Source organism: Diadema setosum, chromosome 16, assembly GCF_964275005.1.
Source record: "Diadema setosum chromosome 16, eeDiaSeto1, whole genome shotgun sequence".
NCBI lineage: Eukaryota > Metazoa > Echinodermata > Echinoidea > Diadematoida > Diadematidae > Diadema > Diadema setosum.
The window spans coordinates 9,084,787-9,100,140 of NC_092700.1; the positions used below are offsets into that span (position 1 = coordinate 9,084,787).

The window sequence follows — 15,354 nt, forward strand, 5'->3', positions numbered from 1 at the left end:
CAACAATGCAATGTCCTATCCCACTGCAGGTATACGCAGATATGCCGGTTAGACCACCGTTTCTTAAAAAAAAAAAAAAAAAAAGAGTCTAAAACCTAGACTCTACTGTGTATACGATATATGTACGATAGAGTTTATGTACAAATGTACTTTCTTTAACTTACTTGATGGTTTGGACTGTCTATATTCATTGATTGACATGTACCCATAGACTAGACCATTCTATGAATTCAAATAAAGCCTAAAATATGTAAAAGGACACTGCACTACAAGTACAAGTACAACACTCAACAGCCTAGTGTGATGTAGATCTATTAAGCTTGACCAAATAAAATGTAAAGATCGGTCTGTATCTGGTCGTTGGGGATATGTTCCGCGGAGACCGTGTCTAGCTTTGATAACGTCACAAAATAAAAGACTCCTCCGATCAGACGGATCTCTCTGTCTACTTAGTATAGTAAGGGTACTAGATCTCGCGCAGGGACTTAATGGTCGCGCATAGCGTAACTGCGTTTAGCAAGCAATATCACGCGTAGGACTAAGCGCAAAATTTGCCGATACGCCCATGGAATAAACATACCTGACAACCGCTGAACATGAGAAGGAAGCAGGTAAGAAATTTTGATTTCGAACAAATTTTTCACTAAATTTCCAATTTTTCACCTTGCAATTTTAATACCTAGGTACTACCTTAGCTTAAAATCTTTTTTAAGGATGTTGTAGCCTAGACGTGTGGCTGATAGAATTCGTAATTTGTTCGATTGATCGTTTATAATATTCTACGAAAGCAAGGTGAAGCACGTTACAGCCACAGAGAGGGGCAGACACTTTCACGCGTGAAACTACATACATAGGGCAGCTGCGCGACCTTTACATACCCCGAGAAATTGAACGCATAAAATTAAGTCCGACATACACATTTGTACAAACGGCAACAGCGCACTACTCCGTCATCATATCATCAGGAGATTCTGGGAGGTGATTTTTCTGCATTTTCGTGATATTTATTGAGAAATTCAGGTACGATTGTGGAATAATTTCTATTAAATAAGAGCATCACAAATTTTCGTGCGCAATATCTAGACCCCTCAACCATACCTGTATAAATTTAGTGTAAGCGTGTGGTAAGCTGAGGATTCAGGAATACGAACCCAGTCACACTCGCACTCACAGTTGCACAGTAACACTGAGTCACACACAGCATTGTTGTATATTTGTAAATTTACTTGAGTGTAGAGACCTCTCTAATAATTAATACAAGTTTTAGCCTACTCCACAGTAGTTCTACTCGTATAATTTTCATTTTTTATTATTATAGACAATTCCTAGTTCTGCACTACAAAAAAAAAAAGAGAAAAAAAAAATGATACTCACACTCATCGCTGCACTGACTTCGCCGTCAGCAGCAGCGTTCATGGTGAAACATACGATCGCCAACAGAAGCAGTATGTACGTCTGTCGCTGAGAAGCCATCGCTCCTCGGAATACCTCTCTCGGATCGAGAGAGACAGTTCGATAGATAGGGGCAAGATCACGCTTTCCAACTCACGTTAGTATACAAGCCTATGTCTAGGACTCGTATGCCTTCAAATGATCGGGTAGTTTTTCAGGATATTAGCTTTACTATCAAATATCACATACAAAACAGTCATCGACGCGACGACACCGGTTCAATTAATGCCTACCCTACTCTTCACACGTTGACGTATCGACCGACTGACCCGACGATGAAGCGCACATATAAGTAATCGAATAGCAAAGGTAGTAGACTGGGTTGGACATGACATGGACAGGACAGTCGTCGGGCGTCACATATCACATGCATGAGATAAGAGCAGTCAAGCAAACCGAGTACGGAGTGTGTGGTCGATGGTTACATACAATAAGCTTATTGATAACTGGGATGGTTGATCGCATGATAGTGGAGATGACAAACCCCCCATTACCGGTAATAAGATCTTCCATAGTCTTACTGATTTATATCATAAATTGGCAATGTACAGCAAAATCTTTTCAAAATAAAAATAAATATATAATTTAAAATCCATAAAAATTTATAATAAAACTTAAATTAAGCTATATAATGTCTCAATTAAAGCAAAAAAAAAAAATTATCACTCATTCCTATCTTACAATTTAAAATTGGCTAAGTAAATATTTTATGATGTCACGACCTATGACCATATTTGGTTCGTTATGCCTCGCCCACTTTTTCGTAAAACGTTCTCATGTGACTCTTTCTATGTTGTTTTCGGTTTTGTTTTTACCAAACGTTGCCACTACTCGTCACTGCACTCGTAATGCCTAGCTAGCTAGCTGGGTAAATTTCGGTACCGAATCATCGGCCTATCGCCGGCACACCACCCGCCCGGGGAGCTCGCGGAGCTGGGGAGGCTAGGCGCGGACGCTAGCGCCGTACGTGTTCAGTTGTTACCACCGATCGCAGTCACTGTAGGCCCTACCGCCACTGCACGAGGTTGGACATTTTGTACCAGACGCTGCTACACCTTCGTCTGCGTCCGGTATGTGGAGCATTCTTACGGCTTTTGTTTTGACTCTAACGTTACTAGATTCTAGTAGCTAGTCGTTCGAGATCATCTAATGACTAACTTACTTGCTTCTTCTACCGACTGAACCAGGCAGGTGGGTACCGGGTTTCGGTTGCAGTAGAGCACCTCTCTCTCTTAGCTGATCCCTCCACTATTTTGGAGATTCCTGGAATCCAGATATGCAAATCCAGCAAGATAAGATAATGGTATTAAACATAAGTAGAACGGCAAGTATGAATTTTATGAAGAAAGAAGAGGGATAGAAGAAGCAGGCTATTTTGGATTACAGATGGCAGGCAAGGTTGAAAGGTTAAAGGACAAGTTCACCTTCATAAACATAAGGATTGAGAGAAGGTAGCAATATTAGTAGAACACAGCATTGAAAGTTTGAGGAAAATCGGACAATCCGTTCAAAAGTTATGAATTTTTGAAGTTTTTGTGCAGTAACCGCTGGATGAGAAGACTACTGCAGTGTGTTAATAACTTAGATGTCACATGCGTACAACAAAATAAAGAGAATTTCACAAAAATTTCACAAAAATATAAAGAGAATTTCACAAAATTTCATCTTTTGAAAAAAGTACTCGTTCCCCCGACTCGTTACCGACAAATGTTATGGGTAATATTATTCCCCCTGCCTTTAGAAAGAGGCAAGTCAAGTGCTCTTTTATTATGCGAAAAAAGTGAAAATATGTTGAATTTTCTTTACATTTTCTTTATACTGTTGTACGCATATGACTCACAAGCTGTAATAGTCTCCTCATCCAGCGGTTCCAACACAAAAATTTTAAAAATTCATAACTTTTGCATCGATTGTCCAATTTTCCTCAAACTTTCACTGGTGTGTTCTACTAATATTGTTGCATTCTCTCAATCCTTTGTTTATGAAGGTGAACTTGTCCTTTAATAAGGCAGCGCGAGAAAATTGCAGTGGGTAATCAGTGTCATACAAGTCCAGACAGTTCGGGTGATCAACAAGACATTCCTTGACTCTGCATCTTATGAACTCTTGACGGAGATGAACAAGACTGGGACAAGATCCAACATAGTGTTCCACTGTCTCATCCTCAGATTCACATAGGGGGCAAGTACATATGGAAGACTTTCTAAGTATGTAGAGACGACGTTGTGTCAAGTATGTGGATGACAGAAGTTGGGCTCTAATTATTAAAGCATGACGGATGATAGGAGACGGGGGGTTCTTCGGTTATAGGAGATTAGCAGAGGGTGGAACGTTATCTTTCCAGAACTTGAGAGACGACTTGGAGCGAATTCCTTGTATGGTAAGATGTCTTACAGCCTGATAGACTCTGTATTTAGTCAACCTCTTCCAAGTTGAGTACGGGAGTGGTGTAGATCGAGACAATGCTATGTAGATCTGGAAGATTATATTTCAACGCAGTCTCTTGTAGGACTTGAACCGTAGGTGTACGAGCTTTGAGAGCTGCTAAAAATGTTCTGAACTCATAACGGCTATACCTATGGTCAAGGCTGGCGAGTTGGCCTAGAAGCAACAATTTGTCAAGATCTACTAGTATCTGGGCAGAGAGAGGCAAGAGGTTGGTGAGCAGATAGACTATCTCGTCAGCAGCTGATTTTGGCACTCCAAGTACTTGCTTGAAGAGATGGGACTGTGCCCCATCCAACTTCTGCAGCATCAATTTTGTGAATTTAGTGGTCAATGAGCCATGCAACATTCTCGGGATACAAAAAATCCTCCATAACTGGGATACAAGTGTCGGAATTAGCCCTCCCGTATAAGCTCCGGAGCCAGTCAAGGCATAAAAAGTACGGAGACCAGTTCCAGTGATGTTGTCTGTAGGATCATACCGTGAGCCTGATTTAATGACCCCAAGATGAGGATGACTGGATTTCTCCTCAACAATGAATCCATTGACACACCAAGATGATCTCGTAGGTTGCTTAGCATTGTTGATAGCTATCACTGCACTTTTGGAGGGATTAATTTTGTAATGCCAATACTCCGCGTGGTTGAAGGTGACTTCTAACATCTGTTGCGGCTGATCTGGAGAGTTAGCGATGAGTGCTACATCATCAGCAAGAACCACCACACCCGAGAAACGGCCGTCTATTGAGCATCCAAGATTCTTCTCTCTTAGCTCCTTTATCAAGTCATCAACGAATGTAGTGTAAAGTAATGGAGACAAGACCCCGCCTTGTCTTACACCTTGGGTGACAGGGATCGGGTTGCTGACCTTACCCTTCGAGAATACTTTGCTTTCTAAGCCGTTGTACATTGATTGCAACATATCCAGAATACACGGTTCTAGCTTCGAAGACTTCAGCTTACAAAAAAGACCCCTATGCCAGACAGTGTCGAAAGCCTTTTCCGCATCGAGAAGAGCTACTTAGTAATAGTATGTTGGTTGTTTACGAATGGTATTCAATTCAATAACAAGCTCGAGTGAAATGGATGTGAGAGAGCAAGAGAATCCTTTCCTAAATCCAAACTGAAGTTCATCTGGGATGTTGCTAATATAGAGCTGACGTTCAATATGAGGCTTAAGAGACAGCTCAAGGAGCTCAAGGAGCACCGCAGTGTTGATACCCATGACTGACGTACTGACTGACTGTGGTCTGTGCTAGCATATAGCATGCTGTGCTGCTCGGCTCAACTCTTCTTCTTCTACTTCTTCCAGGTTTAAATAGCGACCACAATCAACAAGTTTATTATTCTGTCACTTTTGTAGAGAGGTCGGCAGTGCACCCTGCTAAGTTGCAGAAATTTTTAATGATTTTTTATGATAATTGATAATTGCAAATAAAGAACACAATTTCAATAAACTTGAAAAAGTACCGGTAACAAAGTACATGTATAATTGTATTCTGCTTAGATATCTAGTCTAATGTCCACTATAATATAGTCTAGACCATCTTCAGTTGTGTATGTGGAAGTTAAATAAATTTCATTTCATTTAAAAAAAGAATGCAGTTAATAAGCAAAAATAAACATTTAGTGTGCTGATGATCAGCTGCTCTGGTCTTGAGGCTTTCAGAGTCGATGGTAATGTGTACGGCATTGTGGGATGACGAATTGTTGATTTTGGCCCCTTCTTTGTCTTGATGGAAGTGGGTGGAGCTGTTTTTTTTTTTTTATATTTCCCACGCAGGCAAGACCATGATAGATCTTGTACACATATGGTGAGGTGGGCAGTACAGCGTCACTCCCCGAGTGATGGCCACTGCACTTAGTCAATCATGGCCGATACACTTGAGGTGTTACGGTATCGTCTCGTGATGAAGCGAGCTGCATGTCGTTGGACTGCCTTCAACATGTTGATGGCCTGCTGGGTGTGGGGATCCCAGACGGTGGTGTCATACTTTCATTACTGGTCTGACATTAAGTCTTGTATGCTGTCTCTTCAAACCCGTTGAGGACGAGTCCCGAGTATACTCATGCAGGGATCTATGGGAAATGCGTGTTGTAGTAAAATCAGTCCGTCCCCAATGGGTTAATCTTCGTGGAAGAGATCTTGAGGTTGTGTCTCACAAAGCCCAGGGTCTTGTTAGCTTTGGAACATAAGTATACTGGTGATGTGCTCTATCCAGTTGAGGTCTGGGCATAGCATTACTCCTAAATATATCACGCTCTTGGCAACCTCCGGTGTACATGTCCATGCAACTTGTAAGTGATATTCAGGCTGGAGAAGGCTCGACTACTGCAGTACATGGAGTTGTCTGTCGTCTTTCTAATATGTAGTTTCTAGTACGCGTGTCACCATTGTCAATTCAGTCACAACAAAATAGCCTCATTCTCTTTGCTTTTCTTTTTCACAGAGATAAACTCAAGAAGCAGTCAGCGTACTGGATACATTGAAATCTACTTCGGTCATGAACAGTAGCAGTGTGCAGCGAGCCAGGCAGCGCATGGCATATTTTCCAGTCGCACTTGCGGAGTGTTCATCACAGGTGAGATTCAGATGGAGAAGGCAATTTTTCTCAAAGTGCTGGGTAAATTAGGGACTGTACAGTAACTGGCTGAGGTGGAGATTCAGGTTTAATTATAACATTCCAAAGTGAGATAATGAGAAACCTCTGATGAAATATGAAAGAGCATGTAATTTTAAGAAGGATTCAATGTTTATTTGATGAAAATTGGTTTTCAAATGGCTGAGATATCCAAAAAAGTGGTAGTAATAAAAGGCGACGTGCCACACCTTTTATTAGGATCTCTTTTTTCACCTTGTTTTTTGGATATCTCGGTCATTTCAAAACCGATTTTCATCAAATAAACTTTTGAGACCCCTTAGAATTGCATGCTCTTTGACATCTCATAGAGTGGTTTCTGAATATCTCGCAAAACGCTAAAAGCTAAATCCTCACCTCACCCAGAACTGTACAGTCCCTTTAATGTACCAATTTCAAGATACAGTGTTGTACAAATTTTATAGACTGTCATTAAAAAATAAAATGAAATATTATATATATATATATATATATATATATATATATACAAAAAGTGTATATAATACAAGTGTATGCTACCAGGGCCACGGTACAAGTCTGTCTTCAATTTTGCATGATTGTTTTATAATTCTTTTACAGTTCTCTTCTGTGCTTTGAAAGTACAATATAATATTAATTATCATCTTTTTTTGTGCCTATAGCCTGATAGGTACATAATTAAGCTGGTTCAAGTGACTTCAGTAGATGCAAAGGCAAACAAAGAGAAGTTTCTTCAAGATCTGACATAATTGAAAGAAGTAGACTCTGAGGCATAAAATTTATGTCTTTCAAATGTTGACCCTGTACAGTAATAACACTGCTCTGCAACCTTCGTGGTGCTAATTACATTGTACAACTCGTCCTCTTGTCCAGTGCTCCAAAATATCCTGCAACCCTGTAGTGGTACAATTGTATTGTTCAATGATATAGCAAAAAGAGACACTTAAAAGTAATTCCCTTCTTATTCAGTCATCCTTTGCTACATAAATGTGTAGGTTTAATAAAGCTGTGATACAAGAAAAATTTTTATACTATGGATACAAACTTGACCTTCTTATTCTTTTATTTTATGCCATGGTGAAGATTTATGTGCAGCCTAAGTCATTGGAATATCCATTAGGCCATGACTATTTCTTACAGGCATTTTGAACATAGTGTGAAGTTGTGCAGTGTACATGTACGGTACTTACAAGGGAAAAGGTGAAAAAAGATTTTTTTTTTTTGTAGTACATTATACCCCTCTTCCTACTTCAGAGTTGCTCTTTTTTGTGCAGTGATAGTTGATTTGTACTTTAGTTACTAACTTATGGTTTCTTACACTAAACTGAAAGAAGAACAATTTTTGTTTATTATGTTCCCACCTAAGTTTCCACATATCATATAACATATCACAGATTTAAGAAAAAGCAGTATGGACTCTACACACCAGTAATTTCATATGTTGTGTTTTCATCTGGTACCCAATAGTACATGTAGGATCGAGACTTCCTGTTTTTGACATGTTTGTTCAGATGTACCGGTATGTGTTCTGAATAAATTTTTTGTAGGCCCTGTCTTACGGAAGATGTGCTTCGAGTCGAGACAATATTGGCCACCGTGACTGTGCAAAAGAGTTCCAGGTGTACAAGGATTGTTTTCAACGAGCAGTGAGTTTGACATTTCTTTTCAGGGATTTAATGCAAAGGCTACCAATGAGCCATAAAATTGCTCTCAGGTGACTTAATGTTCATTTCTTTCCAACTCTTTGATTCGAGTAATGCAGAAAACCAATGTTTTTTGTAATGCATGCTTGTTTGTTTGTTTACATGTGTAGTTGTTCAAATGAATTGAAATTACGAAAGATTATCAGTTGTGACTCTTGCAACATTCTGCTCTTTTGTTATTGTACAAGTGTATTTGATTCAGTTTATTTCCTTTATATATGTATTGCCTTGGAAAATTCTTCATTGAGTTATGTTCTTACACTGTACAGCATAAAAACTCCTGAATCAGACTTGCTCAAGATCATAACTGAATTCTTATACGCGCAAACATCACTGTCACTTGTCACATTATGTGGGACATGTCATTTAGAACTTTGGATACTAGGATTTTAGGTTCAGTTTGTAAAGAGAAAAAAAAGAGGAAAGAAAACACAATCACAGGTTCATATTTGTAGACATGATATTACATTAGGGTGAATGTTTACTTCTTTTGAGAGTATTGTCTTGGAATATTTATGCACTTTCTTCTTTCCATCCTTTTTTTTCACCTCTCATCCCTGTTATTTTATTGTGGCCACAGATGAGAAAGATGAAGAAATGAAAGCGTCAGGTGCCTGGGCATAGGGTTATCTCCGGAATCAGAAGATCAGCTTTCGTCAAGCGAAAACCGGTCACATGAGAGGGATAGTCTTTGCTTCAGACCTGTCTAGACGTGTTGTTAGAGGCAGATTTGTCATTTGAAGTTGTGGCTGGTGCCTGAAACATTGCTTGACCCTTACGAGACTACTACCTCTAAATGCTGTTTACATTGGCTACAAACACTTTGTTAATAGTACACAACTTGTAAGTAAAGAGTTTTATTGTAGAGGCGAGATGGGCCCAGATGTTCAGCACATTTTCAAGTCTGCCAACTTCTCAATTTTGCATGGTCTGAAACTGACCAGTGTGGTTCTCAGCAGAGAACAAGTCAAGAAAAGGAGAAAGGTTTATTGAATTTGTAATGGTAGCAAGAACTCAAAATGCAAAGTGAGTGCAGTGGACTCCCGTTATAACAAAGTCCTTGGGACCGGCAGTTTTCTTTCGTTGTACAGTGCACTCCCGTTATAACGAACACGGTTATAACGAAATTCCGGTTACAACGAAATAAAATTCAGGGCCGCAACATTATCAACTCTTTGTATTTTTATTGTTTATTCATTCGGTTATAACGAAATTTCGTTATAACGAAAGAAAACTGCCAGTCCCGAGGACTTCGTTATAACAGGAGTCCACTGTACTGAAATTTTGTTATAACTGAAAAAATGAACAATATAAAAACATAGAGTGGATAATTTTGGGGCCTGAATTTTTATTTCGTTGTAACCGGAATTTTATTTGAATTGTGTCCATTATAGCGGGAGTGCATGGTATGCCAGGGTGTACACAACTGCCAAACAGTGGTCATCCCATGTCTTTATGGTAAATCTGGCCAATTTTGAGGAATTGTAGGGGATAGCTGCACAGTGTGCTGACTTGTGACTGATCCATGCAATGCGTAGAATTAGTAATCAGGATATTAAACAGTCAGGTACATGTATCCTGCAGAGGTTAAGATGGACAAGATTGTAATGAAAGTGGAACTGCTACATGAGACAGCAAGTGTTACGTGACTTCCCATTATATTGAAAATGAGAGTATGACTGGTAATAATAGAAGGCTTAACTTCTTTTTGTTTCTCAAGAGTGCAGTCATTCTTCTGGTTTCCCCTTTTGTCAACTTTTTGTTTTTCTTTTTCTTTTTTATTCCTCTGCCCTGAATGATGCCACAGGCATTATGCTTTGGGGTTGTCTGTCTGTCTGTCTGTCTTTCCTACATCTCATTGTCCTGATTGAAGAAAAAAAAATAGTTCCAATGTATCCTCTGTTGATATTGTAACCGGGTATGGTACAGGAAATGTTGTGCTCATTAGAATAGGAGCAATACCCTCCAGGAATAAAGGTCACTGAACTTCATCTTATGTGACCCTGCATCACAAAACCAACAAAAATTCGCCAGACATGGATTTTTAAGTAAGAGCAGATTCTGAAAGAGCAGACTCTAAGCTTTAAAATGATGTATAACTCAATTCAAATAGACTCTCCTAACCTATCTAAATACATGTATTGGAAAGAAAGCACACACTTCCAGAAAAGTGTGAACTGAAAAAAGAGGCTCTGAAGTACAGGGTCTATTCAAGCACTTATTCTTTACCAAGCCGTGCTAGCTACAACTAATGTATACAATGTATGGGACAAAAAACAGGATGTAAACCACCACAGCAACAACAATGAAGGGATTATCAGATTAAGCTGAAACCATTCCATCCATTATTAATGCCAACTTTCAAAGCAGTAGCATTATCCTTTCTAAAGTTATTAGAGTTGAAAGTGAAGAGTGTGTACAGGGTTTTCAGAAATGAAAAGTGGACTCTATAAGACACACCTAATCACACTATTCTACAAAAAAGTGTTCTAGAAAAACTGCTAAAAACACAATTTCCTGTTTGTATTATGATCCTAGACTTCAGCATAATGTAGAAGAGGACTTGCTCTTTCAGAAAATATGAAAATTAAAGATTGGCTAGGTTGACCCATTTTACCTATTTTCAGTCCTCACACAAAATCAGTGCATGCAACTTTTTGTTGGTTTTGTGATGCACGGTCACTTATAATATCTGATGGTAATGTGATTTGGCTGAAAGGGTTGAAATGAATGACATATTATGATTTAATGATAGCTGAAGTTCAAATAGTAAGGTCATAGATCACCATACTTTTTGCCCCCCCCCCCCAAAAAAAAAAATTATTAATAAAAAAGAAAGGAAATAATATTCTGTTTATTCAGCTAGGACAGTAGAGTATTGGTTTATGTGATAGTAAACTGCTAAAAGTAAATAATGAACAATTATTTGCATGAATATCAGAGGCCAGTATAGGCCAGTGTTTCAGTGTTTAGCATGTTGTTCCTGCACCACATCCTCAACTGACTGAAGTTAATGAGTACAGTGTATTAAAAGGGTTATGTTCTTATGACACGTCACAGGTATTACATAAAAAAAAAAAAAAAAAAAAAAAAAAAAAAAAAAAAAAAAAAAAAAAATTGAGAAGTGAGCACTTGGGAAACTATACACATCCCAGCCATACACCTAAAAGCCAAATTGCGGTACATGTACCCTGGTAGATTGGGTACTACTAGTACAAGTACAATTCTTAGGCTGTACATATACAATGTACATGTATTGTTGATGGGTAGTACATGTATATCAGATTCTACGGAGTGGGGCATTCTGAAAATATACACTGTACAGCCCATGCTTTAAAAGAAAAAAGAAAAGATGAGTTTCAGCTGACCAAGCTGTCTTAAGTCCTTGTGTCATAGATAATGGCATATCTATTACAACATAAATACCATTAAAAAAGAATTAGGTGCTCTAAAGAGTGTTTTCAAAATTAAAATGTGGAAAATGATAAATTCATGCAGTGTACAATGATAAGTCAGTTTAGTCTTAGTAATGTGGTTTTTCTGCAAATTGTCAGTAGCACATTGAATTTGAGATGTTGGTATCATGGACATGTAAATTAAATACAGATGTCTGAGTTGGTTTCTCAGGAAATGATAGATTGAAATGTGCTTTAACATACAGGGTATCTGAGAATGTTGAGAAAATTTTAATAAAATGTACCTTTGCAAGTGCATGAATGACAAACATGTTACAGTATTGCATTGTTGATGTTGTTCTTTGTAGAAATTGTGTTGTGTCCACAGCTAAGTGTATTGAATCATTTGTAGTTTCTTGCTCTTTCCCTATTTAAAGGGTGTGTACAGTTCTGGTCGAGGTGAGGATTTAGCTTTTAATGTTTTGCGAGATATTCAGAAACCACTCTATGAGATGTCAAATAGCATGCAGTTCTAAGGGGTATCAAATGTTTATTCGATGAAAATCGGTTTTGAAATGGCTGAGATATCCAAAAACAAGGTGAAACAAAGAGATCTAATAAAGTTGTGGCATGTCGCCTTTTATTATTAGCACTTTTGGGGATATCTCAGCCATTTAAAAACCAATTTTCATCAAATAAACGTTGAATCCTTCTTAAAATTACATGCTCTTTCATATTTCACAAGAGGCTTTTCATATCTCACTTAGGAATGCTCAAAACATGAATCCCCACCTCAACCAGTACTGTACAGTCCCTTTAAGAATAGAATATGCAAGAACTACAGCTGGCTACTGTACGAGCTGAAATTTTCGCGTACAGATATTTTCGCAATTTGTTACTTGGAGGACATTTTCGCGTTTTAATTTCGCGGTTACGAGGGTCTAACTGAACGTAGTTAATCGCGTGTTGTTATTTTCGCGGTTTGAAGGCGATTCGCGAAAATAAAATCACCGCGAAAATTTCAGCTCGTACAGTATATTTTTTCTTCCATTCAAACAAGATACATGTTAAGAGTATTCATAATTCTGTTATTCATGAATACTCTATCCTGTTTGAATGAAAGAAAGAACTTCATATTCTATTCATAAAAGCATAGTGTCACTGACTGCAAGAAATATATTTTGAAAGTTCTGAGCATCTACATTGTCATGTTTTCATTTTAAAAAAAGACAACTTTAGACAAAGAATGCAATTACATATTCAATCCAGGAAGGTACTTGTGTGTGCCAAGCCGAACAGTCAATAACCAGATGGAAATGTTCCAAACTGCTGCTATACAATGTACATCGTGCACACAAAACAATTGTTAACCAAATGAACATGTTATACATTGTACTGTATTCTCCCATACCTACATCATGCAATTTACATTACAGTGCAGCTATACCTACGTCATGCATTCATATTCCATCAGTTGATAAGTACATTGTATCTGATTCAAATGCAATCATTTTCATATGGAGTCCTGAGAAAGCCTGGTTAACTTTCAGCCACACTCACAGACAATATTCAGCATCATAATCGTAATATGTGTAGTAGAAGTATGAAGCATGCCCAACATTCATAACTGTAGGAAAGAGCAACTCTAGACGAAATCAAAAATGCATTGATGTTGTCATACAACACACTACATGCCTTGCTGCAGGAGAGAGTGTGATTGTGAAACAAAGTTGGAAAGCTATATTCAGGTGGTGATCCACAAACCTTGACATGGAGTATAATGCTTATTTCATGTCGGTCATTCCTTCTTATGGTCAAACACAACAACAACAACAACAACAAATGCAGACATTCCCAAAAGACTTTGTAGATATATGGTACATCTGTACCATTCTCTTAGTTTGTTTGTTTGTTTGTTTGTTTGTTTTTTTACATGTATACAATGTACTCTTTTCTCTGGTATTACTTTCAACGATATGTTTGTAATCGCTTAATTGTAGACAAAACATTTAATGTTACAAACAACTAGGTCATTGAAAGTAACTATAGAGAACAGAGTAATTGATTTAAAAAAAAAAGATCTAGAAGAAGAGAATGAATGTATGATGTACCATATTTAATGGTTAAAACAACAAGAAATGCAAACAATCCAACAAGACTATAAAAATATGGTAGGCCCTATATCTCTACTGTTGTTTTAGGTCGTTTTTAATTCATTATGTTCTCTTTATTTACAGCGTGCTTTCAATGACCTGTTTATAGTTTCTCATGTTTTTCACATAATGGTTCTATCCCTTTGTCAAATAGAGCCTTCGTTCAAAGACCAAAACCAAAAGAAGAAGAACGATGTTTAGAAGCACCGTCAACACTTATTCAACATGTATTTTAGTATGATAATGGTGGAAGGAAAAGGACTTAAAGGTTAAAGGGACTGTACAGTGTTGGTTGAGGTAGGGATTCATGTTTTGAACATTCCTAAGTGAGATAATGAAAAGCCTTTAATGAAATATGAAAGAGCATGTAATTTTAAGAAGGATTCAACGTTTATTTGATGAAAATTGGTTCTCAAATGGTTGAGATATAAAAGAAAGTGCTAATAATAAAAGGCGACATGCCACAACTTCATTAGGATCTCTATGTTTCACCATGTTTTTGGATATCTCAGCCATTTCAACTTTTGATATCCCCTTAGAACTGCATGCTCTTTGACATCTCATAGAGTGGTTTCTGAATATCTCGCAAAATGTTAAAAGCTAAATCTTCACCTCGACCAGAACTGTACACACCCTTTAAGTTCACCTTTAAATACATATTGAATTGGTAAATGCAGCAATATTTAGTAGAACACATCGGTGAAATTCAGTTTGTGGAAATTCGGATAATCCATTCAAAAGTTTTGAATTTTTGAAATTTCTGTGCTGCCAATGCTTGAAGAGAAGACTACAACATGTGAGGCCCGTGTGTACAACGATATAAAGAAAATATAAAGCAAATTCAACATATTTCACTTTTCTTGCATAATAAAAGAGCACTTGACTTGCCTCGTTCAGAAGGCAGGGCCTGCAGGGGGAATTATATTACCCTTAACATGCGTCAATAACAAGTCGAGGGAATGTGTACTCCCTCCCCCCCCCCCCCCCCCAAAAAAAAGAAATTTTGTGGAATTCTCTTTATATTTTCTTTATACACTGTATTGCGCTACGCATATGGTATCATAAACTGCACTAATCTTCTCATCCTGCAGTGAGTGTGCAGAAACATTATGAAATCATAACTTTTGAACGGATTGTCCAATTTTTGTCAAACTTTCCCCAATGTGTCTATACTGATATTGTAAACAGAAATATCCGTCTGTCCGCAGGAGTCTTTCATTTCTTTGACGTCATCGCTCTTCTCCGGGAAGCCAGACTTATAAATATTTATTTTCTTTAAAAACAAACAAAGAAAACACAAACAAACAAACAAAAATATTTTGTCCCATACTATATTACAAGGACCCAAACTGATAATGCATACTCCATTAAGTAAAAAGAAAATAAAAAATCATGCTTTGCAACATAGTGTCTTTACTCTTTCTACAGAATAATTGTTTTTTCTTCACACAATTTCTGGTTTTCTTCTTCTTTTTTTTCTTCTTTTTTGTAAAAAATCTTTTTGGAGAAATATTTTGCATGGAATAAAACCCTCAGTTATCAACATGCTTACCTAAGCTAATAGACCTATATTATTCGAGAGGTATGA

The 15,354-nt window shown here is 37.7% G+C and overlaps 1 protein-coding gene and 1 long non-coding RNA gene across 2 annotated transcripts in view; one reads left to right on the forward strand and one right to left on the reverse strand.

The window, feature by feature from the left end:
• Positions 1-1,473, reverse strand: part of LOC140240266 (NPC intracellular cholesterol transporter 1-like) — a 42,525-nt gene extending 41,052 nt beyond the window's left edge. The window contains exon 1 of the mRNA XM_072320051.1: positions 1,375-1,473. Coding sequence (XP_072176152.1) covers positions 1,375-1,473 — 99 coding nt within the window. The remainder of the gene's footprint in view (positions 1-1,374) is intronic.
• A 987-nt stretch (positions 1,474-2,460) lies between these two features.
• Positions 2,461-11,944, forward strand: LOC140239478 (uncharacterized). The gene is made up of 4 exons (XR_011901989.1): positions 2,461-2,522; positions 6,348-6,479; positions 8,063-8,161; positions 8,799-11,944. It is a non-coding gene; the product is annotated as an uncharacterized lncRNA (long non-coding RNA).
• Positions 11,945-15,354: the final 3,410 nt, after the last annotated feature.